This window comes from Myotis daubentonii, chromosome 3 (assembly GCF_963259705.1).
Source record: "Myotis daubentonii chromosome 3, mMyoDau2.1, whole genome shotgun sequence".
Classification (NCBI taxonomy): domain Eukaryota; kingdom Metazoa; phylum Chordata; class Mammalia; order Chiroptera; family Vespertilionidae; genus Myotis; species Myotis daubentonii.
The window spans coordinates 214,812,780-214,838,182 of NC_081842.1; the positions used below are offsets into that span (position 1 = coordinate 214,812,780).

Consider the following 25,403-nt stretch of genomic DNA (forward strand, 5'->3'; position numbering starts at 1 on the left):
GTTGAGAGTTCTGGAATCAGACCTGGGCCAGCAGGTCTTTGGCCGGAGAGAAGACAGGCCCATCTGTATTTGGGCTTCACCGCTGCTCCCCACTCGTGAGGGCCAGCCCTGGCTGGTGGGGGGTGATCGGGTGGGTGACAGACAGAGCTCCACACACACCCAGGGGCACATCCACTGCCATGCCTCACTTTCCAGTGGCTTTTTTAAAAAATATATATTTTATTGATTTTTTTACAGAGAGGAAGGGAGAGAAATATAGAGTTAGAAACATCGATGAGAGAGAAACATCGATCAGCTGCCTCCTGCACATCTCCTACTGGGGATGTGCCCGCAACCAAGGTACATGCCCTTGACCGGAATTGAACCTGGGACCTTTCAGTCCGCAGGCCGACGCTCTATCCACTGAGCCAAACCGGTTTCGGCCCAGTGGCTTTTTAATGTTTTCCTGACTTTTAATTTTTTAAAAATATTTTTATTAATTTCAGAAAGGAAGGGAGAGGAAGAGAGAGATAGAAACATCAATGATGAGAGCGAATCATTGATCAGCTGCCTCCTGCATGCCCCACACTGGGGATGGAGCCTGCAACCCAGATATGTGCCCTTGACTGGAATCAAACCTGGGACCCTTCAGTCCGCAAGCCGATGCTCTGTCCACTGAGCCAAACCAGCTAGGGCCTGACTTTTAATTTTTATTTCAAATCTACAGAAAAGTTGAAATAGTACAGTGAACACCCCTATCTCTGCCTTTTACCTCAATGCACCAATGTTAACATTTTGCAGTATTTGCTCACGCATTTTCTAGGCCAGCTGTTCTCAACCTGTGGGTCGCGACCCCTTTGGCGGTCGAACGACCCTTTCACAGGGGTCGCCTAAGACCATCCTGCATATCAGATATTTACATTACAATTCATAACAGTAGCAACATTACAGTTATGAAGTAGCAACGAAAATAATTTTATGGTTGGGTCACAACATGAGGAACTGCATTTAAAGGGCCAGAAAGTTGAGAACCACTGCTCTAGGCGCGCACGCGCGCGCGCACACACACACACACACACACACACACACACACACACTTGTTTTCCTGAGCCATTTGAGAGTAAGTTGCAAGCATTGAGGCATTTCCCCCTTAAATACTTCAGCCTGTATCTCTTAGGAACCAGGATACTTTGCAACATAATCACAGTATAATCATCATACTCAACAATATAATGTTGGTACAATACTATTATCTAATAAGTACTCCTTATTCAGTTTCCTGCAATTGCCCAATAATGGCCTTTAAGACTCCTTCCCCTCCCCCTCCTGGGGTCTCATCAAGGACCATTCCCTGTATTTGGTTGATATGCTGCTTTATCATCTTTTCTGATTGGCAGTAGTTTGGGGCTCTGGCTTTCTTTTTTTCTGTAAAGTAGATTTTCACTTTAATGTCAATTAAAATGGCTAGTGCATCTACAAATTTCTGAACCAGAGGGGCTAAGATGGGGAGAAAGAATGGATTCTGATCCAGGCTCTGTCCCATATCAGCTCTGTGGCCTTGAGCAGGTGATTACCTTCTCTTGAGACTCTGTTGTTTCATCTTTAAAATGAGAATAATTCTTACCTCACAAGCTTGTTGTGAGAATTCAAAGTAAATGAGACAGTGTGCTGGACTGACTGACATTGTGCCTGGCCTTGGAAGTGCTGTAGCAACAACAGTAATTATCATTGTTCTGCAGGCTGCTGGCTTCACGGAGCAGGAAGGAGCGCTGGGTCAGGTTTGAATTGGGGTTGGCGACCTCAGGACAAATTCCTCATCCCGAGCTCATCCCCTAAGAATGGTGCCACGTCCTGCAAACTCCTGGCTTGCAGGCCCAGGCCGTCATTAGACCTGTTTTGCTCCTGCTGCTGGAGGGTGCTGAGCCTGGCTCTGGACTGAGGAGGCTGAAACGTTTATTAATTAAGGCAGTTGCCCTGAGGCCCTAGAGTCCGGGAGGTTGCAGCTTAATTACTGAGAGCAGAACTTGTGGAAATTCTCTCTGGTGCCCCAGTTTTGATGTCACTAGAGGACCTGAGGAGCTGCCCCATGTGGACTCGCAGCCAGAGCTGCAGCTCAGGCCTCAGTCCTGTGCCCCTCTTCTGGCTCTGAGCTTATTTTTATCCATTTGCTTGTACACTGGAGAGCAGGACAGCATGGGGCTAAGACTCAGACAACGAGGGTTTGACTCCTACCCCAGAACTAAGTAGGACACGCTAGGTGGATGGTCACAGGCAAGTTACTCTCTGCATCTCTGTTTCCTTACTTGTAAAACCTTATAGAGATGTTTGTTGTGAAGACTGAACAGATTCACATACGTGGAGGCTTAAGAACAAGGCCTGGCCTAGCCCTGGCTGGGTAGTCAGTTGGTTAGAGCATTGTTCGGAAGGTTTCAGGTTCCATCCCCAGTCAGGGCTCATACAAGAATCAAACAATGAATGCATGAGTAAGTGGAACAACAAATCAATGATTCTCTCTCTCCTTCCCTCCCTCCCTTCCTCCCTCTCCCCCTTCCTCTCTCAAAACCTTACGTCAATAAAATAATAAAATAAACTTATTAAAAGTTAGTTTAAAAACAAAAACAAAAACAAGGCCTGGCTAATAGTAAGCTAGAAAATGTCAGCTATTTCCTTAAAGCGCTGATCACAACCAGAGGTGACTTTGCCCCTTAGGGGACATATGACAACATCTTGGAGACATTCTTGTTTGTGTCCATGTAAGAACGTCCAAACCTGTAAAGAATTTAATAAAAAAATGTATTTAAGCCAAACAGAGGATATGCCTGGAAGCAAGATCTCAACAGACTGAGAAAAATGCTTCCTAGCCGAGGCCACCTTGGCTCAGTGGTTGGAGCATTGGCCCACGGACCAAAGGGTCACGGGTTCGATTCCCAGCCAAGGGCATGTTGCAGGTTCGTTCCAGCCCTTGTGGGGGCACATGTGGGAGGCAACCAATCAATCAATGTGTCTCTCTCACATTGATGTTTTTCTCTTTCTCCCCCTCCTCTACCTCCCTTCCCCACTCTAAAAAAAAGAGAAAGAAAAACGCTTCCTAAATGGCAGTTTCTTTTATGCTTTTGGAACTAAGGAGGGAAGATTGCATGGAGGTGCGAGAAAGCAAGTGGGGATGGGGTTACAGGAGAGTTAACAAGATGTGTTCTCACCCTGGCCAGGTAGCTCAGTTGTTTGGAGCATCATCCCGATACGCCAGGGTTGTGGATTCTATCCCTGGTCAGGGCACATAAGTGAATTAATCAAGGATGCATCCATAGGTGGAACAACAAAGTGATGTTTCTCTCTCCCTCTCTAAATCAATAAAAAAATTTTTTTTAAAAGATTATGTGTTCTCTTAAGGGTGGCTTAACCTAGGTGTACAGAAACAATAGGCAGGGCTTGCTTGAGGCAAAGATAAAGCTTTCACTGAGGAGTTATATGCCTGCGGCTTAACTTCCCACCATGACCTGTCCATGTAGAATTGATGATCAGACTCCCTGTGAGGCTCTTTTCTGTGGAACCCCTTTTTCGGCCACAGTTGTCACAAACATGAGCGGGGGGTGCTATTGGCACCTACATCATGCACTGTTTAATGTTAGGAATATGTTCTGCATCATTAGGCGATTTCGTTGTGCGAATATCAAAGTGCACTTACAGAAACCGAGGTGGTACAGCCTTCTACACACCCAGGCTCTGTAGGGAAAGAAAAGTAATTCTTCCTCTACCCTTCTAGGTTCTTGGCTGAGACATCCCTGTAAATAAAGTCAGATTAACAGGAGAAAAACAGACAACTTTAATAACGTGTATTTCCTGTATACTTGGGGAAGACCCAGGAAAGCTGAGTAACTCACGCAAATGGTGGAAGCCATCACCTCAGATACCATCTTCAGCGGAAGATGAAAGAAGATGTGGGGTGGGCGTGGGGAGTCCGTTGTGGGCAGTTCCAGGAGAAGCATAGTAAACCGGGGTAAGGTTGAGATGCGGATTTAAGTTTCGCACTAAGAGTTTTTGGAGGCAAGGTCATCCCCAGGTCCTGGTACAGATGGAGACTCCCTTACACCTGCAAATTCATTTTATAAAGAGGGACTTCTACTTCTACATGAGCTTCTCTCACTTCCTGTTTCTTAAAGCTAACCGGCCTAAAATAATCCTTGCGCCAAACAGACACATTTGGAGGTGACACGCTCTTCCCCTACAGCTCCTGGGCCACGAGCTGTACAGCGTGTCACTGTACTGAGTACTCTAGGCTTTCGTAACACAGTGGCATTTGTGTGATTACAAGGACTATGATGCACCGGACAGCTGGAATAGTTTAGCTCTATTAGACTCTCGTGGGACCACTGTTGTAATGGGTCTGTCACTGACTGAAACATGACTGTGTGAGGTAGGGCCTGGGGGTGCCGCTCGATATCCCGTACAATAGTCACTGATCCAGCCCAAAGTGTTCGTAGCGCCCAGGCCAAGGAGCCAGTGATCCGGGCCAGCAGGTAGAAAACATGGGAGGGAGTCCTGTTCCCCGCCCCCCGTAGCTCTTCACCCCTTACCATTCCTTTGAGCCAGTTGGGAGCTGATGGGAGAACTGGGAAGGAAGGGAGAAAAGGAAGCTGGGGTATTTTAAACCTTTGAATTCTTATTTTTGTTTAATTTGACCCCCATCCTGTAATGAAAATGTCGTTTACTTACATTGTCGTTGTTGCCATCACTAGTAATAGTGACTGATATTTATTGCGTGTCCCAGGCACTATGCCCAGTGCTTTCTTTACTTGTTATCCCATTTAATTTTCAGCCAGCACTTGAGGCAGGTGTCATTGATGCCCCCATTCTATAGATAAGGAAACCGGGGCTTAGAGATGGGAAGGCTCTAAGCTGTCTAAAGTTTAACTCCTGGTCTTTCCCCAACACTGCTCCACTTGTGTCTCCCCCTTCTTGGTTGATAGGAACCCCCACCTTCAGTTGCTCAGCCCACACACCTGGAAGTCACCATCACACCTCCCTCCCCTCACACTCCACACTGTGCCCCCGGCCCTCCTGATGTCCTACACACTCTGGCCCCACTGCCACCACCTGCCTTTTGCCTGAATTTCTGCCACGGCCTCCTTACTGGCCTCCCACTTCTGCTCTCACCCCTCAGTCTCTTCTCCATTTTCACTTTGGGGTGGTCAGACCAGGCCACAGTGGCTGCCCTTTCTTAGAGGTCAAGGTCGGGTTCTCACAGAGGCCTCCCGTTGCCCTGTCCCCTTACTCGCTTCCCTCACTGCCTCCTGCTTCCCCCACGGCCTTTCTTGCTGCTCCCCCACCCGGGCTCCGCCCAGCTCTGCTCCAGGATTCCCACAGCGCGCTCCCTCACCTCCTCCATGGTTTTGCTCGGGGAGGCCCAACCCGACCACCCACACTCCTGTTTCCCCTCACCTGGCTCGGTTTTTAATCATTTACCCATTGATTATTTTTTATTTGTTTGTATGTAGAGATTGTTGACTGTTTATTTTTTCGCTGATGTATCCCAATACACATAGTAGGTGCTCAATAAACTTGCTGATTGAATAAAGAAATGAATACGTTCCCCAAGGCCACACAGCTGGTAAGTGGCATTTCCAGGATGCCAAGTCTTCACGTTCACTTAGGTCGCCCCTTCTTCTGAAATATGCCCCCCAACCCCCTCCACTCATCCAGTGTGCTGTGTCTCCCAGAAGTGCCCCAGGATCTGGTCGGTCACCCCATTTTGACTCTGTCTCCGCAGATGGTCACAGTGATACGGTTCCACCTGCCAAAGTGTCCCCTTCCCTGTCCCCTCCCAGCCCAAGCCCAGCTCTCACCTGGCCCAGGGGGCTGTCCCCTCCAGCTCTGCTCCAGGCTCTGGTCCGCGCTGCACCTTGCTGGTCTTATAAAGTCAGAGTCTCCCTGACTCGCCACTGTCGAGCACCTCTCCCCACCTCTCAGAGATGGCCCCCCACCCCGCCATCCAGCGCCGGCTCTCGAGGCCTCCAGTTCCAAGGCCCAGTCTCTTCCTGCTGCAGGACATTGACACGTGCCCCGGAGCACAGAAGTGGCCCCCAACCCAGCTCCCCCTCAGAAGTTTGTGTCATTTATCAGTGTCTGAGGAGGCACCTTGGGTGTGACTTGATTAACATCTGTCTGCCCCACTCCCTGGGACCCACTCCTCCCGGTGGATCCTAACTGTTTTTGCTCACCTGTGTCTCTTCGTGCCCAGCACAGGAGAATGTCTGTTCCCTGTGCCTGTCATGCCCTTGCCCTTCTTCTCTACCAGCAAACTCCTATTCATCCTTCAAGACCCAGCTCCGTGTCTTCTCCCCAGAGCTCTTTGCAGGTAGTCCCTCCTCCTCTGTGTCCTCGCAGAGCTTTGCACATGCCCTTACTCTGCCACTTCTCACACTGGGTCAAGGTCTTTTCCTCCTGCCTCACAGCTGCTTGGGGAGGCGCTGGCATAGCTCATCACATGCAGCCGGCGCTCTGGGTGTTGTGTCTTAACCTGTTGTACCTTTTAGGCTGGCTGTCCGTATTGTTTGTATTGTTTTTTGTTCACCTTGTGTCGTTCGGTTTCCGCAGTCCTTTGGTCACCCCGGGAAGGCAGGCTCAGTGTCATAGCCCCACATGTATCCCCGCTCTTAGGGCTGACAGGGAGCTGTGGACACACAAATCCTTCTTGCATCCATGCCGTGTCTACTTCAGGTTGGGGGGCCCTGGGCAGTTTGAGAGCACTGTGACTTCCTTTTTCTCACTCTAGTCCAGCCATATAGCTTGTGGGGCCAAAAAATATTAGGAATTTCAAGACAGGGACAGCAGAGCTTAAACCCAGAGTGAGGCCCTTCTAACTGCCCAGGCCTCATGCCCACGAAGCCAGCCCTGATGGCGTGTACCCGAGGGAGGACATGGTAGAGGTCCTGTTTTCCTTTCCACAAATGGCAAAATGCAGGGCCCACGGGGCAGTGACCGACCTCAGGCTGCACAGCTCAGCAGCGACAGAGCAGAGCTGAAAGCAGAACCCAGCCCCCGAGCATGGCTGCTGCCTTCCACCAGCTCCGGGGTCCTCAGGCTCCGGGCCCCGCTTTCCTGCTCTGTAAATTGGGAACACATAAAATGGCACTTAGGACAGCGGGACAGTCCCACCAGGAACACCATCCCTTTGCTGCCTTCCCCGTAAAATCACGAATACCAAGCTCCTCTCTGCTCCTTGGAAGGGCTGAGCCCTGTAGACCAAGCATGTCAAACTCGTGGCCCGAGGGTCCCATGCGGGCCACAACGAATATTTTTGCGGCCCAGCCAATATAACAGTATCTAAGAAACGTTTTAATAAAAATTTCGCCACTTAATTTTTACAATATCCTGTTATACGTAATTATTAATGATGAACTACACTGTTCGCTAATGACTGATTACTATAATCATGTCGCATTGCACCATTTCTCTCCACTAATACCAGCAGCGAATATTTTAGCAGCCGATTGCCACGTCATTAAGTCTTGTACTGACTTGTTTGGTGTGCGCAACAGGAAATATTTTGCTTTCAGAGAACAAGAAAAATAAGTTTATTTGTGTTACGCTTATTAATTTGTGCAATTATTCAGTGTCTGGTAAGTTAATGTTCAAGAAAAAATATTAATTTTATTGAAATGTTCTATTATTTTATGTTAACGATGACTCATTTATTTCAGCCCTTTGTATTCAGCATGTCCCTATCAAAATAAACTACGTTTCTATGAAGATGGAAGCTTTTGTTTTTCTGTGGCCACATAAACTTCAACCTTGTTTTATTTGGCCCGGGTCAGCCTTTGAGTTTGACATGCTTGCTGTAGACAGGAGGAGGCGAATGGCTGTTGTGGTCAGTGAAGAAAGGAAAGCCCCTCAGAAGTGGGGGAAGGTGGCTCTTTTCATCTCGTTTTGAAGGAATGTGGGGACGTGGGTGCACGTTCCCCAGGGCCCTTGGTATTTGGGTGCTTTGATATCCAGAGGAATAAAAGAGCAATTAGTCACTATAAATGTCTGTTCCCACAGCGCAGTCTGAGGGGGTGGCTCCTCCATCCCAGGGCCATCGATAGTTGAAGGGATACACAGAACAGAGACCCAGAGGGTAGAGACACGTCTACCTGTAGGGGCGGCTTCTGAAATCTCACTTTTTACAGAAAACACGTTTCCCTCGGCCCCTTGGGATATATTTAAAATATATAATATTGATTATATATTTAACATATATAATCAATATATTTTATTAATTTTTTACAGAGAGGAAGGGAGAGAGATAGAGAGTTAGAAACATCGATCAGCTGCCTCCTGCACATCTCCTACTGGGGATGTGCCCGCAACCAAGGTACATGCCCTTTACTGGAATCGAACCTGGGACCTTTCAGTCCACAGGCCGATGCTCTATCCACTGAGCCAAACCGGCTTCGACCGAGCAGCTTTCTTTGCAGAAATCGTGGAAGACACAGGGTTTCAAAGCTCCCTTGGTCCTGTACCTGCCCTTGGAACAGGTTTCTCAAAGTGTCGTCCTCGGACCCCGGTCCTCACTGCAGGGCTGAGCCGGGAGGCCACCTGGAACCCAGGTGCTGAGGTCTGTGCGCCACAGCGGAGGAGGTGACCAGGTGGCGGCCCAAGGGCAAGTCTCCCTGGTGACCCCTGCCTGTCCCCTTGTGTCTCCCACCTGTTGGCCTCGGTCCCTGCTTCTGTTAATAACCTGCAAAGGGCCTGGGCGATGAGTGGAGTGTGGGAGACAAAAGACAAGAAGATCGTGTTCTCTGATTCCTGGAAGAGGTGTGTTTGGCACAAGCGGTTTTGTGGCCAGGCGAGTAGGTTGTAAGTTATCTGCAACTGTGTTGTGTGTGTGTTTATGCTTCCATATACCAAACACAGACACAATGCACGCCGGGCACAGAGGAGGGGGAGCGCCCAGGTGCCTGTGCCCGACTCAGGTTCGGTTTGGAGGGTGCACCTTCATGTGCGGGTGTGGAACTTGCCGGTCAGCTGCCCTGGAGTGACTCACTGGGGTCCCAGCACAGCTTCAGTTGGACTTGGTGACTAACTCAGGGGGAGGAGGGTGTGTGCTGACCTGCTTTAGTGGGAAATGACAGCACGCACAGCCGCAGTCAGCACCTCATCCCAGAGGTGTTGGTGCAGGCCCCTGGGCTGGCCAGACACACAGGTATTTCTGGACTGCGGCAGAGCCGTTGCCATGAGCTTCCCGCCCGCAGCCCCGTGTCTGTCAGCACGGGCGTGTGCTCCAGGTTGGACTCCGGCAGGCAGGCAGCCGTTGGTCCCTCCTGGCTCCTCCCATGACCCATGTTGTTTCCACAGGGCCGCACCTTCCTATTTCTCCCGGCCGCAGCCCGCCCGCCACAGTTGAGCGCCGGTTTGCCTGAAGTTAATTTCCAGAAGCAGGTAAGGACCCAGGGAAGGGTGTCTGGGGACGTGGCTTTAGATCAGTGTTGAGAGGGCCCTTGGGTTCAGGCTCAAGGCTGAGCGTGAAGTGAGTGCATCTCATTTCCCTTCTCCACTGTCCCTAGAAATGCTCATTCCTTCAGAGGGTGATTCCTGCGGTGAGTGTGTGGCTCTGCTGGTTACTTTCAGCCTGTTAACCTGTGTAGTTTCTAAAGTGATATTTTATAGAAGCTCTATGAATAGCACAATTATATTATTTTATATTTGTATGCAAATGTAAGTTTCAAATGTGAGCATTTAAAATATATCACTTTTTTAAATTTTTAAATATATTTTTATTGATTTCATAGAGGAAGGGAGAGGGAGAGAGAGAGAAACATCAATGATGAGAGAGAATGATTGATCAGCTGCCTCCTGTATGCCCCCTACTGGGGATCAAGCCTACAACCCAGGCATGTGCCCTTGACTGGAATCGAACCAGGGAACCTTCAGTCCGCAGGCCAGCACTCTATCCACTGAGCCAAACCAGGTAGGGCTATTTTTTATTGTTTTTATTGAATCTATTGGGGTGACACTGGTTAACAAAATTATACAGATTTCAGGTGCACAATTCTGCAACGCAGCGCCCATACACGGTATTGTGTGTTCACCACCCCAGGTCAAGTTAATATATCACCTTTTTTAATGGACAAAAGACAAGTGTTGGGACGCATGGAGCAGGGGTGGCTTGTGTATCTAAAGGAGCCCCTGCTGTCTGGCCCAGCCTGAGGTTACCCAGGATTCTCCAAGCAGGGACAAGATCACCCCGGGTATAAATGTATATTTCAATTTATATAAATGTGGTGTTCAGGCAGCATTAGCCTCACTTTATAAATACAAATGAGTGCAGGCAGCTGTGTTTGTATTCAGGGCCACGCGTGCCTGTCAGAGAACAGCAGCTTTCGGAGCAGGTTATCAGGATGGGTCTGACTGCTGCACGCACCATCCAGCAGCCCCGCTTACTCAGTCCCTCAGCACCATCTCCCGATTCCTCTAAAGAAGTGGTTCTCAACCTTCCTAATGCCGCGACCCTTTAATACAGTTCCTCATGTTGTGGTGACCCCCAATTTCATTGTTACAAATTGAACATAATTAAAGCATAGTGATTAATCACAAAAACAATATGTAATTATATATGTGTTTTTTGATGGTCTTCGGTGACCCCTGTGAAAGGGTCATTTGACCCCCAAAGGGGTCGCTACCCACAGATTGAGAACCGCTGCTCTAAAGAGAGGTCGGCTGCTTCGAAGCTGGACTCGTGCTGGTAGAGACTATGTCCCTGCAGAGACTGGGCCGGATGTCTCCCAGGAGCACAGTGTGGCCTCTCAGGCCACGGCCTCCATTTGTCACTTCTCATCCTTCCCTGTGGCTGTGAGCCCTTCCTCATTGTCCGTTACCAGCCAACCCTTCCTTCAACAGAGATGCGAGCTTAGAACCAACAGGAGTGTGTGTGTTGGGGGAGGGGGGGGTTAGGGGCATGAATATGCCTGTGTGTCTGCAGCAAATGTGTGTACCTCAGTTTCTGTTCATTGCGTTTGTCCCTATCAGATGTAATTTTCTGGAATCACCGACACTTTTATCTATGGCTTGATATATAGCCTCAGGCCGCTCCCTCGCTATTTATGTGGGTAGTTAATAGTTGTTTATTTCCATTTCTATTCTTTAGCTCATCTATGCCTTCCCTAGTGTGCTTCCAGAATGGTATATCTCCAAGAGAGGGAGCAAGTCTGTCTCTGATTGGGCAGTTAGCAGAGATTTTCTTAGGATTTAGAATGGAAATGCTACCATGTTAGGTGAGGGGGTGTTTATGGGGCTAGCCGGGAAACCGTAGTGAGAAGCACCATTACATGTGGCCCTCGTGGCTGAGTCCAGAGTGAATAATTGGTATCTGAATTAGTTGCAGTTTGGACTTATGTGATTTAAACACATTTTAATGGAGACAAGGTCCTGATCCCTACCGGGGAGAATAAGAGTTCCAGATGAAGTTAATCTGATGTTCGTCAGAATGTAATGACAATTTAACAGCGTGTTTGCGTAGACAGGCACCAAATCCAAACATACTTTAACATCCTTGCAGCATACCAGCGACTGCAATGTCTGTTGTTTGGGTTATTATGACCTGCTCTCTTCAATTACTCATTTTCTTCTCCCTGACACCCTTGCTGCAGATTCTATTTGGAAATTATTTAAACGAGTTGTGAAGGCCTAGGCTGCTTAGATGGGATCGTGAAGGGCGGAAATGTGTGCTCATTGGCCACCTTCTGCCCCAGATCCAGCCCTGGGTGTGCCCTCTGTCAGGAGGCAGGGCGGGATCAGCTCAGACAAGAGCTGGAAGAATCCTGGAAGATCGTAACTTTTAGAAATAACAGGAACCTTCTTTCCCCGAAGCAAGAAGAAACGGGTAAGAACCAGTCTCTGCCAGGGAACTGTGCTGACTTGGGGGTAACCTGGCCCCAAAGACGTATTCAAGTACCCAAGACACCCTGTGAGACCCCCACTTAGTAATCACTGCATGAGTGTGGGAGGTCCCTTGGGACAGGCCACAATGGTGGAAGATGATGGAACACCCATCTATCTGTATGTAGGAGTGTAGGACAGAGCAAAATTCTGAAAAATAAAATCTCTCTCTCTCTCTCTCTCTCTCTCTCTCTCTCTCTCTCTCTCACACACACACACACACACACACACACACACACACACACAAACATTCCTGTGGGTTCTGAACCTGCCACTCTGTTGGAAGAAGTGTGGCTGTCAGGAAGGACAGTGAGGAAGAGACTCCCCCCCGTGAAGCCAGGACCCCTAGCTCCTGGGATGTGCAGCATCTAGAAGAACTGCCCCTGAATGAACGACTAGATCTTGCTCTGGGGCCTGGCACTGGTGGGATCAGAGTGTGGGCTTGAGCCTGGTGGGCCTGTTGGGTTGGGGACAGGGCTTGTGGCACTGGAACACTGGTTCTTTTGTGTGTGGCGACATCTAGTGGCCAGTCACGTGTCTTCCACACTGTCTTTCACAAGGAGAGAGCAAACTGACCATATTAGCCCTGGGACACGGGGCAGGATTGGGAGATTTAATTCTGGAAGCCTCGCTCCCAGTTTGGAGGAACTTGGAGCATTTCAGATGTCCTCTGGAGAACACGACAGGCCACAGCACGCCAGCTGCTCAGGAGCAAGAGCCCTCGGGGAAAGCTCAGCCTGGTTCTAGAGGCTGGACTGGTTCTTGGGCCTCTTTCAGCACGATGACATTTGGTCCTAAATTGTGTGGATGTTAGAGGGTGGGAAAGTTTAGACACCGCAGGCTGGTCTCCATACTGCATTCAGCCACTGGGCCAAATTCCTTAAGCTCCTCCAGGCACGGTGCTGGGCGCAGGACAGGGTGAGTGAAGCACACGTGTCCTGGCCTTCCGGTCAGGCTGGGAAGAGACACAAGCAAATGCTCCAACAAGTGCTTTCAGAAAATTGGACAAGCCACGGCTACGTGGCTGTAAGGGCTGGGGTGGGGTGCAGACCCTGCTTTGGCTGTGCTGCCAGGAAAGGCTTCCTGGGAAGGCGGCTTTGAGTGAGATGAAGGATGAAAGGAATCCAGTGGAGGCCCAGGGGACACTCGGTGCAGAGGCTGCTGGGGGAAAGGGCTTCTTGGCATGTTCTAGAACCAGACTGGGGCCAGGAAGGCAGAGCGGCAAGGGGAGAGAGGGAAGGGGCAGGGCCAACTGTGCCGGCCTCCTGGGGTTCTGGCAGAGGCTGTGGTGTCGGGGAGTGGTGTCATCTGTTCTGGCTTTCTTGTAAAGATCGTTGTGTGTGTGTGGAGGGGGGGGGTTCAGTGTGAGAAGTGAAACCCAGAACCCAGCTTGCCCGCTCAGCTGTGCTGGGAAGTTAGGGCTGTCCGCTGCACTCTGCACACCGGGCCCGGGGGGTGGTGGGGGGCTGCCTCTCATCAGAGACCATTCTTGAGGCGCCTCACCGCTCTTTCCCAGGGTCCGGTTATTAGACCCTTTTCTGCACCCGGAGGAGGTAGAAGGCGGGTAGACAGTTGACTAGGGAGCCTGGGGCTTTAGTGGCAGAAGGGAAGGCCCTGAAAGGGGACCATGTCACATCAGGCATATGGCCGCTACTTAAACCCCCGCTGGCCAGCCTTTGGCCTGTCGGGTGGGCTTTTAGGGCCAGGGCTCTGCTAGGTTTTGGGGACCGGGCAGTTGACGGGCACCTCCAGGGAAGCAGCTGTGCAGGCACTGGCACATTTCTGAGTCCACCCTTTGCACAGAGAGCCGCCTCCCCAGGAGATCACCCCACTGGGGAGCGCCTGCTGGTCCAGGGCTTGCCACCCGAGGGATGGCTAGATGGTGCAAGGAGTGTTCTTGGCCCACCGGCCCAGCTCCCTGGTCTCCGAGCGCAGCTCCTGGCACTGGGCTGCCGAGGCTCCACCCCCACCAGCTGCCGCGTTATTTCTGACTCGTCCAGGAGTTACAGATCTGTAATCCAACCCCTCCAGCCTGGCTTCCTCTCCACTGGCTCTCCTGGAGGGGAAACCCTGGGACTTCTCTCCTGGGACCTTCCTGCAGGTCGGGTCCCCCTTGCACCTGGACACAGCTGCTGCCTGCAGGAGCTGCCTGGGACAGGTGGGGTGGGCCTGTGAGGGTGGTGGCAGTGAGCCTGGGTCTGGTGCCCCAGAGCCCCAGCCCGCCGATCCCCATCGAGGGACTCCTTGGAGCCCAGTCCGGGAGCTGGCCTCTTGGTCTCGCCGGGGGCTTTGCCTGAGAAAGCTGCCTTGGGGTTTGGGGCCAGGTGCTGGTCCCACAGTTCCTCCAGCGGAGGCCTGGCCAGCTGCCTCTGATCGTGCCCCTCCTGCTCCTGGTGTGGTGCTGGCTTTGAAAACCTGGGACACCGTGGGGGCATGTAGCCCACCTCTTGTGGTGGAAGGCAGAGCTGGCCAGGAGTCTGGATCTCCTCGGTCTCCCTGGCCTGAGCTCTGTGCACACAGGGGCTAGTGGGGTCTTGGGGGAACAGGCAACTCGCCACCTGCTCTGGACTCTCAAAAACGAGACCCTGCAGCGAAGTGGGTGGCCTGACACTCCCACGAAGCTCCCTGTCTCCTGGGCAGTCTCGTCCTGACACCCCCCATGCTTCTTTCTCGCTCTGCAGCAGTCCCCAGAGCTGGCCAGGGGATGAACCGCGAGGGGGCGCCCGGGAAGAGTCCGGAGGAGATGTACATTCAGCAGAAGGTCCGCGTGCTGCTCATGCTGAGGAAGATGGGATCAAACGTGAGTGCCTGAGGGGGCAGAGCAGAGGCTGTAGCTCCCGCCTGGAGCAGCCGTGGTCGGGAGGGATGCTGAGCCTGTGGTTTGGCTCTGTGGCCAGTTCATGTGGCACTGAGTCTGGGAAATGCAGTTCCAGGGGCACTGCTGGGGCATCTTCCCACCTCTGGGTCAGGTGGGTGAGTCTTCTCTCCCAGGGAGCGCCCAGGGGCACTGGGCGGGACAGGCAAGGAGAGGACAGCACCTTCCCAGTGGCCCTGCGCTACCCTAGAGTCCAGCCTCAGGTCTGCTCTGAGTGGCGAGGCCTCGTGGACCACGAGGTTTCAGGGGTGGGAGGAGTGCTTGCTCTGGAACGGTGGGGTCAAACCTCCAGGGAGCAAAGGACTTGGCACCTCTTGGGGACCAAACAGGCCTGGCAGGTGCCTTCAGAGGCGATGGTCCGCCCTCACTGCCGCTCTCCCCTTGCAGCTAACGGCCAGCGAGGAGGAGTTCCTGCGCACCTACGCGGGGGTGGTCAACAGCCAGCTGAGCCAGCTGCCGCAGCACTCCATCGACCAGGGTGAGTGAGGCCGGCGGCCACACCTTCCCAGGGCACCCCATGAGGCTCCTTTAGAAAGCGCAGCTGCAGCCCTCCCAGTGGGGGTCCGTGAGAGACAAGGAGGGGCCACAGCGCCCTCCTCCCCACAGAGCTGAGCCCCAGGCAGAGCCGCATCTAGCCCCGGAGCTCTGGGGCCCCTGCCTGGTCCCAGCCTGCCGGGACCCCTTCCTAGGCCTGGGGGAGGCAAGAAGTGGAGGTGTCCAGGGGCCGCTGTCACTGCAGACGCTCTGATGGTTGCATTCCTCAACCTTTGGCCTGACCCCTGCCCACCCAGCACCCCGTGCAGGGGGAGTGACCCTGTCTTGTGTGCTAGGACCTGGCCTGGGTGCGACTACACAGTGGCTGGTGTGTCCTGGCTGTGCCCAGAGGGGAGGCCCAAAGGCCCTGGAAGTGTCTGTGCCCCCAGGAGTTCATTCTTGAGTGCCATCATAATCATCATCATGGTAGTGGGTGGCATTTGAGTATATTGTCTAGCAGGCGTGTGCTAAGTGCTTGATGCAGTCATTTAATTTAAGTGTAGATCTTACTATTTGTATTACTTCCACTTAACGGGCAAGGACACAGTTACTGCCCTTGGTCAGGCAGCCCTTACCAGGGGCCCCGGGTGCAGACCTGCAGCCGATTCCTCATCTGGGTACTGGGTTCGCCACTGTCTGCCCTGGGGCTCCTCCTTTCTGGAAGCTTTATGCGACCCTGTCGCCCAGTCTCCTGGCCAGCATCTCCTTCCAGTTTTTTCCTTTTGTCCTTATGACACTTAGTTTGAATTATTTGCCATAAAACAGCATGGCACGTCCGATGCGAGGGGCTCCATAGCAGAGGGCCGAGGGTCTGGCACACGGCTGCTTGTCCTGGAGCTGCCCTTGTTCTCCTGGGTGTCACAGGGCTCTGCCCTGGCGCAGGGCCCAGTTCCCGAGCTCTGACGCTGGGCGTGACCCGGCCTGTGCACCTAGCTCAGCAGAAACGTACAGGACGTCCCAGTGGCTCAGGCAGCTCCCTGGGCAGCCGCTCGCCCGGCTACACACACAGGGCAGCCTGTCCTGGGCCGCCCGCACTGTTGGCGGAGTTGGGAGGGAGACGCGGGTGTGGAGTCTGCCCTGCCTCCTGGGGTATGTTTTCTGGAGCGCGCTCCTCTTCCAGGCCCCTCTCCCAGTGTCGAACCACATCTACCCGAAACCCTCATGTTGCCTCCCACCCTGGTCTTGGCTCACTGAATTAACCTGAGTTTGAGCGGGAGTGGTAAAAATGCCTCTGGTGGAATGTTCTTACTGGAAAAATCAAGAAAAGCTGTAGAACTGTGTCAGTATAGAAAACAACACATTCATCTCTCCCCCCATACCCACGCATGTATAGAAAAAAAGGCTGAAATAAAATACACCAGGCCTGGCCGGTGTTGGCTCAGTGGTTGAGCATCAACCCATGAGCCAGGAGGTCATGATTTGATTCCCCGTCAGGGCACATGCCCCAGTTGTGGACTTGATCCCCAGTAGGGGGCGTGCAGGAGGCAGCCGATCAATGATTCTCTCTTATCACTGGGGTTTCTCTCTCTCTCTCCCTCTCCCTTCCTCTCTCTGAAAACAATGCAAACTTTGTTTCTGTTTTTGTTTTTAAGAAAACGCACCAGGCTGCTAATAGAAAATTCTGATAGAGGGTAACACTATATAAGGGACTTTCACTTTCCAAATCACACATTTTTAGAATGCTAATTTTTAACATGGCTCACACATTCCTTTTGTAATAAGGGAAGTTTAAAAAAGTATTTTTATGAGAACTCTTTACCTCGCTCCGCCAAACCAACAATTGAGAATGAAAGTGAACTCTGTCGAGTCGTTTAGGAGATCATGGTGACCTCACCTGGCCCGAAACTGCTGAGCAGCCAGGAGTGAGTCATGGGTGTGGGTGTGACCATATGGGCCCCAGAGTCTGGGCCCTTCTGGGTGTGGGTTGTCCACGGACACCAGGCTGGCCTCAGCCACCTCTCTCTCCAGGAAGCAGCTCCTGGAGCCAGGGGAGAACCTCCGGGCAGGCTGGTGGCAGGGGTGGCTCTCTGCTGCCGGGGTGTCCTGCAGGTGGCGCCTCACCGCCACGGTCACTCTGACCTGAGCCTCACGGAAGGCATGCGCTGCAGAAAGCCCGAGGATTCCCGGGGGCCTGAGTTGGGGAGGGGAGGGTGGCTGTGTCTGGAAGAGCCTCGCGGCATGCTGGTACTTCACCATGAGCCTAGCCGTGGTCGGCAAACTGCGGCTCGCGAGCCACATGTGGCTCTTTGGCCCCTTGAGTGTGGCTCTTCCTAAGCCTTAGGAGTACCCTAATTAAGTTAATAACAATGTACCTACCTATAAGTTTAAGTTTAAAAAATTTGGCTCTCAAAAGAAATTTCAGTTGTTGTACTGTTGATATTTGGCTCTGTTAACTAATGAGTTTGCCGACCACTGGCCTAAAGACACCACGAACACACACACAATGGCAACCAGCCAGCAGCCAGTCCAGTCCCTCGGGCTGTACAGGGACGAGCCTGAGAGTAAGACCTTACATTTCTGCCCTCCCCATGGCGCCCAGTGGCTGTCGGCAGAGCCGACCTCAGCGGATGCCACGGGGCATGCTGCTGTCAGAGGCTCCAGTGCTGCCCAGGTGGCAAAAGCCTGGCTCGCTGCTTCCTGTGCAGGGGCCCCAGCATGAAAGACCCCCAAAGGCCTAGGAGCAGAAGCCTGGTGGGAGTGCCTCCAGCCACGAGGTGGCGCTGTCTCTCAGCAAATGCCCCTTGCTCCCTCCTGGGTGTCTGCAGCCTCTTGCTGTTCCAGCTCCCCTCCGTAGGGCGCCGGAGGCCACCCCACCAATGGATCTGTGCTTGGCATTAGTCCTGGGGTCCTGCCCACAATCTTTAGAACCACAAACACTTCCCCTCTGCAGCCGGAGGGGACCGGTACCCGGGGCACTGCTTGCCCTCCCTCGACCCAGGGAGGAGAGTGAGCTGGGCATTCGTTGCCCGCTGTAATCTGGCCTGTCCTGCTGCACCCAGGCCTCCCAGCCTCCCCCATTCCCGCTCTCCCCCTGGTAAACTTGTGTCCAGTATCTGCTGGGCCCAGGCAGGTGCTGGAGACCCTAGAGCGTGGGCCTGCCCCAGAGAGCTCACTAAAGGGGTCCAGCAGAGGGTCCCGTGGCCCCCAGTACTGGACTGAACAATGGACATGCCTGGCCTCTGGGGCTCTGAGACTGAGAGTGAGAGGTGGCTGAGGCCAGCCTGGGTGTCCCATGGGCGATTCCGGGACCTATATGGTCACACCCACATACCTATGACTACTCAGCAGGATCTGGCCAGGTGAGGTCACCATGATCCTTCTAGAAACCCTGCTTTTCCTCCTTGTCTTCCATGATACACACCTCTCTCCCCTCCCCCAGTTTCCTACCTCTGCTCACCCCCCTGTGAATGCCCTCTTTCCCTGTCACGCTGGTCTCCATATTCTGTCCTCTGGACTCTCAGTCTCATACGTTCTCTTTGGGAGCTCACATGCTACGGTGACTTCCACAGACATGCTCCCTCAGCGCAGACCCCTCTGCTGACCCGACTGTATGTGCAGCTCCCTACCGACCACCGCACCACGGATGTCCCACACTCAGCAGACCCAGGTCCAGAACCTTCCCCACCTGTGTTCTCTGCCGGGGCGGGCGTGTCCTCCTCTCTTCCCCAAGTCTCTCGAAGCTTTAATGCTGCTCAGATATGCTTCATCTTCTCCATCTTGGTTTGAACCCCATTTGGTCTGAGCCTGTATTAATTCTCATCTTGATTACTGCAAAAGCTCCTAACTGGCACCCTGACGTCTCACTTGCCCCCTACAGTGCACTTTCTACCCCCTGGCCAGAGGGATTGTTGAAGGCCATGTCAGCAGGCCTCCCCCACTTAAAACCTTTCAGTGGCTCTCTCCTGCCTGAGGTTGGAGTCCAGCCCCCTTAGCATGACGAGCAAGACCCCCTGCCAACCTGCAACACCGTGACCTCATGCACCTTAGGCAGCCACAGGGAATGGCTCTCAGCTCCTGTCTCAGGCCACGCGTGTTCACACCTTTCTGCCTCTGCATCTGCCTCTCGGCTACTAGGAGCCCAGGAGCCAGGCCCTGACCACCCTCTCCCTCCTGCCTCCCACAGGCCAGGCCCTGACCACCCTCTCCCTACCCGCCTCCCGCAGGCCAGGCCCAGGCCACCCTCTCCCTCCTGCCTCCCGCAGGCCAGGCCCTGACCACCCTCTCCCCCCGCCTCCTGCAGGCCAGGCCCTGGCCACCCTCTCCCTCCCCGCCTCCCGCAGGCCAGGCCCTCCTGTGATTTCCATCACATGTGTACTCTGTACTCGACTGTGCTGCTCGCACACTGTTTCCTGGTCTGCTTCTGACCAACTCTGAGTTCCTTGAACCTGGGACTGTGGTTTCCCTTCCTGTATGTGTGGGGCTGGAGCCTGCCGTCCCTGAGAAAGGCAGAGACATGGAGCCAGTTTTCTGAGCGCTGCAGGGACCTGACAGCCTGGCTTTGAACCAGAGGAGATCAGTGCTTCCTGGGAAGGTCGCCGTGCTGCAGCTTCCAGCGCAGGCGGGGCAGAGTGCTGAGTTCATGCCTTTAGTGTTGCCAGCGCTGCTCTCTCTGTAGCACAACTGACCACTTTTCTGGCTATAAAATAACGCACAGTCAGAGGGAGAGACAGAAACAGCTTAAAGGATTGAATCCTATTACATAGCTCTCATCACTATTACCTTTTGTTAAATTTCCCGTCAGCCTTTTAAAAATATGCATCTATTTCCACCACAAAGTTGGGACCTTATACTATAAACATTTTACTACCCGTTTTAACATCCAGTTTTTTACTTACGATCGTTTTACAATGTTTTAAACAATCTTCAAGAAAACATTTTAGCAATTGCATAACATGCAGCCATATGGCTGTGCCCTATTTTTTGACGGATCCTTTATTGTTGGACATTGGTTTCTCATTTTTGCTGTTAATCACAACAGCAAAGAGACAGAGAGAAATATCGATGTGAGAAGAACACGTCGACTGGTTGCCTCCTGCACAAGCCCCGACCAGGGTGTCAGGGAGGAGCCTGCAACCAAGCCTGCCGGAGAAGCTCGGAGATCCTTGCCCCTTTTATCTGAGGAACTCTTGGACAACACAAAATGATTTGATCATTCAGGACAAAACTGCTCGAGAGGAGCTCTGGACGAGGGCTAGCGCCCAGCAGTCCCTACAGGTGGTGCTGGGGAGGTGCACCAACCATGAGCTGGTGTTTTCCAGTTGCTGGCCTCTGATGCCTGTCTAGGGTTCGCCGTGGCCTGGCTCCCCAAGCCCCATTGTTTTTGCTGCTCGCTCGCTCGCTTCGGACTCTGGCACGAACCCCACCCGCTGACACAGTCCTTCCGGGGAATTGGACGGCGGGATGGCTGTGCAGGGCGCGCCGCGCTTCCTCCTGACCTTCGATTTTGACGAGACCATCGTGGACGAAAACAGCGACGACTCGATCGTGCGCGCCGCGCCGGGCCAGCGGCTGCCGGAGAGCCTGCGCGCCACCTACCGCGAGGGCTTCTCCAACGAGTACATGCTGCGGGTCTTCCAGTACCTGGGCGAGCAGGGCGTGCGGCCGCGGGACCTGCGCGCCGTCTACGAGGCCATCCCCCTGTCCCCGGGCATGGGCGACCTGCTGCAGTTCGTGGCCAAGCAGGGAGCCTGCTTCGAGGTGATCCTCATCTCGGATGCCAACACCTTCGGCGTGGAGAGCGCGCTGCGCGCCGCCGGCCACCTGGGCCTGTTCCGCCGCATCCTCAGCAACCCGTCGGGGCCCGACGCGCGGGGGCTGCTGGCGCTGCGGCCCTTCCACGCGCACAGCTGCGCACGGTGCCCCAGCAACATGTGCAAGCACAAGGTGCTCAGCGACTACCTGCGCGAGCGGGCCCAGGACGGCGTGCACTTCGAGCGCCTCTTCTACGTGGGCGACGGCGCCAATGACTTCTGCCCCATGGGGTTGCTGGCCGGCGGCGACGTGGCCTTCCCGCGCCGCGGCTACCCCATGCACCGCCTGATCCAGGAGGCGCAGAAGGCCGAGACCAGCTCCTTCCGCGCCACAGTGGTGCCCTGGGAGACCGCCCACGACGTGCGCCTCCATCTGCAGCAGGTGCTGAAGACGTGCTGAGACGGCGGCCTGCAGGGGGCGCCCTGACCAGGCGTGAGGAAGGGAGATCGGGAAAGACAATCTAGTTTTTTAACTTCCTTTCCCTTTCGCTTTGGTATGCCCCTCTTTGGTGTGGAATTTCTAGGATTCCAGGCCCGTCCATTCGAGGGCTGAAGGAGGGAGTTCAGAGCCAATCCGAACTATCCATGCAGTTAAACCAGCGCGGCCGCCCCCCTCAGAGCCACAGCAAACAGTTAAATTCTGGACGGTGGCCCAACCCGGGTGACGCGCATTCCTGGGAAGGCAGCAGCGTTTCCTAAAAGCTCATCCTCTGAACTGGGAGGAAGAGGTTCCCTTGTGCGCGAGAGAACTTTAACGGCTGCCTGGCCCGTAACTTCCCCTCTCCCAGTCTTAGGTCAAGGAGGAATGCTCCCGCATCGACTCCCCGCTGAGAGAGGAAGCTTTCTGGCGACTGACCCAGGCCTAGATTTTGCTTCACCTGCCGCGATGCCACACTACATACCTTTTCTGGCCTCCCTTCCCCGCCCATCCGGCCAGCAAGCCCAAAGGAAGAAAAGCCAGATGGAACAGTCGCCTCCTGGTGGTGGAACGAGGTAGCACACTGTCTGGCTTGGGTCGGACCAGCCAGGAACCTCGCAGCGGTGCCTTCTCATACACCAGCCTCCTCTATGCAACAAGACCAGGGACAACCAAAGTCACCCCTGTGGGCTGGGCCCTCTGTGGCCCCCTCCTCTCCTATGGAACAGAAAGCCATGATGTTTTAAAGCAGAGCCAGCGAAACCCAAGCCCCTCCTCTTTGGTGTTTTAGAGCTATTAAAGCAGGTGAAGGGGGAAGAGTCAAAAAAGAAAAAATCACAACAGCAAACACTTACTGAGGTCCTGCTCTGAGCCTGGTTGCTTGTCGAGGGTTTTCCCAGGAAGCCTCACGAGAGGCCTCTTCACTTTCAAAAAGAGACGGTGGCTGGAGAGGCTAAGTAACAAGTCCAAGGCCATAGAGCCGGTCAGCGGGTCCAGGCTGTGCCACATGTTGACTTTCCATGTGCAAATCTTCAGTTATTTTAAGAGAATTCTAGGAGTGGCTTACAGGCCCCATGCGTTTCAAAGCAACAGGAGAGACTGGGCAGTTCCTGTGGCATCTCAGGAGGCACTGGAGACATTGGGACGAGTTTTCCACTGCTTTGTTGTCCCGGGCCCTGCAGGCCTTTGAGTGTGCGGTTATCGAGAGCACCAGTCTCTTCCTGCCCCAGCACCGCCCCGGGAACGGGGCCCAGCGGGTGCCCATCGAGGCCCCAGTGCACAGGGCAGAGGCCCCCTGTGGCCCGTCACCTGCAGAGCTGTCATGCTGGTGCGGTGCTTCGTATGGGCCCTTGCCCAGGTGTCCTGGGGCTGTGAGGGACCCCGATTTGCTAAGGAAGCTCTTGTCCTTCTCTTCCCCTCACCTGAGCTGGGAGCTGTGGTGCAGGCACGGTGGCTCCTCACGCCTGTCCCAGCCTCATCTGATCACTCTTTCTGCAAGAGACTTCCCAGGGAAGGTCCCCAGCCTGGAGCCAGCTGGGCTGTCCCAGGCTCTGCTGGCTCCCGCCCTCTGAAGCCGAGGCTTCTGGCTCAGGGCATGCAGCCAGAGAGCCCAAAATAGGTCATTTGATCTCAGGGTTACATGGAATCCGGGTAAAGGGGCTGTGGTCATGGTCATGAGCAACAGCAGGGAGCCAGCAGCTCCGAGGGAGTGGCCCACCCCTTGCACGGCACTTTGCAGTCGGTCACCCCACTTGGCCCTCTCAGCAGCGTCAGTGGAGGTGCTGACACCATCTCCATCTTATAGCCAGCGTTCTTCCTGGAACCCTCTCGCACCCCTTCCCTCCTCTGTTCTCTCACCTCCTCCAAGCAGCCCTCCTCGCGCCTTTCGGGTCTTCGCTGCTCCTCCTCTCGCTGCTCCTCCTCTCTCTGCTCCTCCTCTTGCTGCTCCTCCTCTCTCTGCTGAGCCGAGTCTCCATAATCACATTGCCAGGGTCCGTGGGGCCAGGTCAGCACCGTGTGCAGCCCTAGTCCAGCTTCGGGCCCACAGCTGGGCTTTGCTGGATCCTCGGTGGACCCGGACTTCTCCCAGAGGCACTGGCGCTAACAAGCTCAGGGCTGAAATCACATCAGGCCCCGGAGGACTCACCCTATGGAGGGGAAGCTAATCTGTTTTCACTTTAATCAACACTTACATGAGAATTACCTGTGACCTAATAATAATAAAATTGAACCCAAAAAATTACATATACATTGAATCCAACTGAAAAATCAGCCAGAGGGACTTGGTAACTTGTGTTACAGAAAAATGAAAATCCAAGAAAGGGTAAGGAATGTGCTGAAACGCAGGCCAGCTGCTCGGTTCCGCATTCTGGTTCCGCAGGCAAAGGGCTGCTTTGACCTTCCTTGCAGTGTCAGGGGACCTATTGTTTAGAACTGAGAACAATGCCCTTGTGCAACTCTAATTAGCCTCCAGGCGCCCCTAAGAGGCGACCTCTGCCTTGGACAAGAGCACTAGGGGGCCGCTCTCCCGGTGATGGGACACTTTTGCCCCGATCTGTGTGCCAGGCACGTGCCTTTTCACAGCCCTGCCCTCGAGCTGCCGGTCCAGCAGGGCAGACGCAAGAGCAAATGTGTAAAGAACTTGGGGCACACAGATCACAGGAGGACTAGTCCCAAGAGAAGGGCACAGAGAAGAGGCGCCGTTCGCCTGGGCCTGGAAGGATGTGTGGGAGTGTGTAGGTGGGAGACCTAGGGGAGGACGTCACAGTCCAGGGGGAGCCCCGGAGCCTGCCCAGCGTGTGCGAGTGTTGAGTGTCACCACCTGGCGGATGCCGGGTGGGTGGTGAGTGGCCAGAAAGGCAAATGGGCTCAGGATGGAGTTTATTCTGAAGACTGCAAGGGGTCACCACGGCCTGAAGGGGAGCTAGCCAGGTCAGTTGTCATCCATTTTGGGCAGCGGTTCTCAACCTGTGGGTCACGACCCTTTTGGGGGTCACACCACCCTTTCACAGGGGTTGCCTAAGACCATCGGAAAACACATATATAATTACATATTGTTTTTGTGATGAATCACTATGCTTTAATTATGTTCAATTTGTACCAATGAAAATGCATCCTGCATATCAGATATTTACATTACGATTCATAACAGTAGCAAAATTACAGTTATGAAGTAGCAACAAAAATAATTTTATGGTTGGAGGTCACCACAACATGGGGAACTGCATTAGGAAGGTTGAGAACCACTGATTTAGGGTGAGCGCTGGGGAGAGGTCATGGGCAGAAGGTGAGGCAGGAAGACAGCTGGAAGGTCACAGTGACAGCCGGTGTGCAAAGTGATGCAGGACATTCAGGACCGAGAACCTGCAGGCTGGGCGAGCAGGTGGGGATGGGGTCTGAGACTGAGGTCCTAGTGGATGAGACAGGGAGGGGAGCTCTGAGTGGGAGGGGCCTGTGTGTGTCCAGGAAGGGTGAGAGCAAGGTCAGAGCGCAGGTGCAAGGTGGGAGCAGATGGAGGACTGGGTTTGGGTATTGGTGAGACATGGGATCAGGTGAGGTCGTCCAGGGAAAGCAGGCAGGGTGAGGGCAAGGGGAACTCAGTGAGCACAGCACGGAGGACAGTGGGAGGACCCAAGGCAGCTCTGGGAGGGGCAGGGTCCGCAGGGTCACTGTCAGGGTTCCCTGGGCTTCTGATTAAGAGGCCAGTGGTGACTTTCCCCAAAACAGTTTCTATGGAGCGCCAGTGGAAGCCAGATTGCTATGGGCCGGGGAGTAAGCGAGAAGCGAGGGAGTGGGAGCATGACAGACCTCTCTGAACGTTGGCCGAGAAGGGACAACACGGGTGGGGAGCGGAGATCAAGGGACAGTCTGTAGCATCGAGTTCCCTGAGTGTGGGCCACAGATGACCACACTGAATCACCGAGGATACTTG

The 25,403-nt window shown here is 53.7% G+C and overlaps 2 protein-coding genes across 8 annotated transcripts in view; both read left to right on the forward strand.

Moving 5' to 3' along the window:
• LOC132231711 (beta-catenin-interacting protein 1) overlaps positions 1-25,403 on the forward strand; it is a 127,697-nt gene that overhangs the window by 16,343 nt on the left and 85,951 nt on the right. For 5 of the 6 annotated variants that reach the window (XM_059691334.1, XM_059691337.1, XM_059691336.1 and 2 more), the window contains exons 2-4: positions 9,316-9,399; positions 14,577-14,695; positions 15,158-15,248. In XM_059691334.1, coding sequence (XP_059547317.1) covers positions 14,600-14,695; positions 15,158-15,248 — 187 coding nt within the window. In that variant the 5' untranslated portion in view covers positions 9,316-9,399; positions 14,577-14,599. Of the gene's footprint in view, positions 1-9,144; positions 9,164-9,315; positions 9,400-14,576; positions 14,696-15,157; positions 15,249-25,403 lie in introns of those variants that run through there. The other variant, XM_059691335.1, reaches the window with a different exon arrangement.
• LOC132231712 (phosphoethanolamine/phosphocholine phosphatase-like) lies at positions 19,595-23,382 on the forward strand. 2 transcript variants are annotated; one of them, XM_059691344.1, is made up of 3 exons: positions 19,595-20,482; positions 20,699-21,436; positions 21,992-23,382. In XM_059691344.1, the coding sequence occupies exons 2-3, from the start codon at positions 20,705-20,707 to the stop codon at positions 22,049-22,051; spliced, it is 792 nt and encodes a 263-aa protein (XP_059547327.1). In that variant the 5' UTR covers positions 19,595-20,482; positions 20,699-20,704; the 3' UTR covers positions 22,052-23,382. The 2 variants fall into 2 exon arrangements, with proteins under 2 accessions (XP_059547327.1, XP_059547326.1); XM_059691343.1 differs by lacking the exon at positions 19,595-20,482 and having other exon boundaries at positions 20,619-21,436.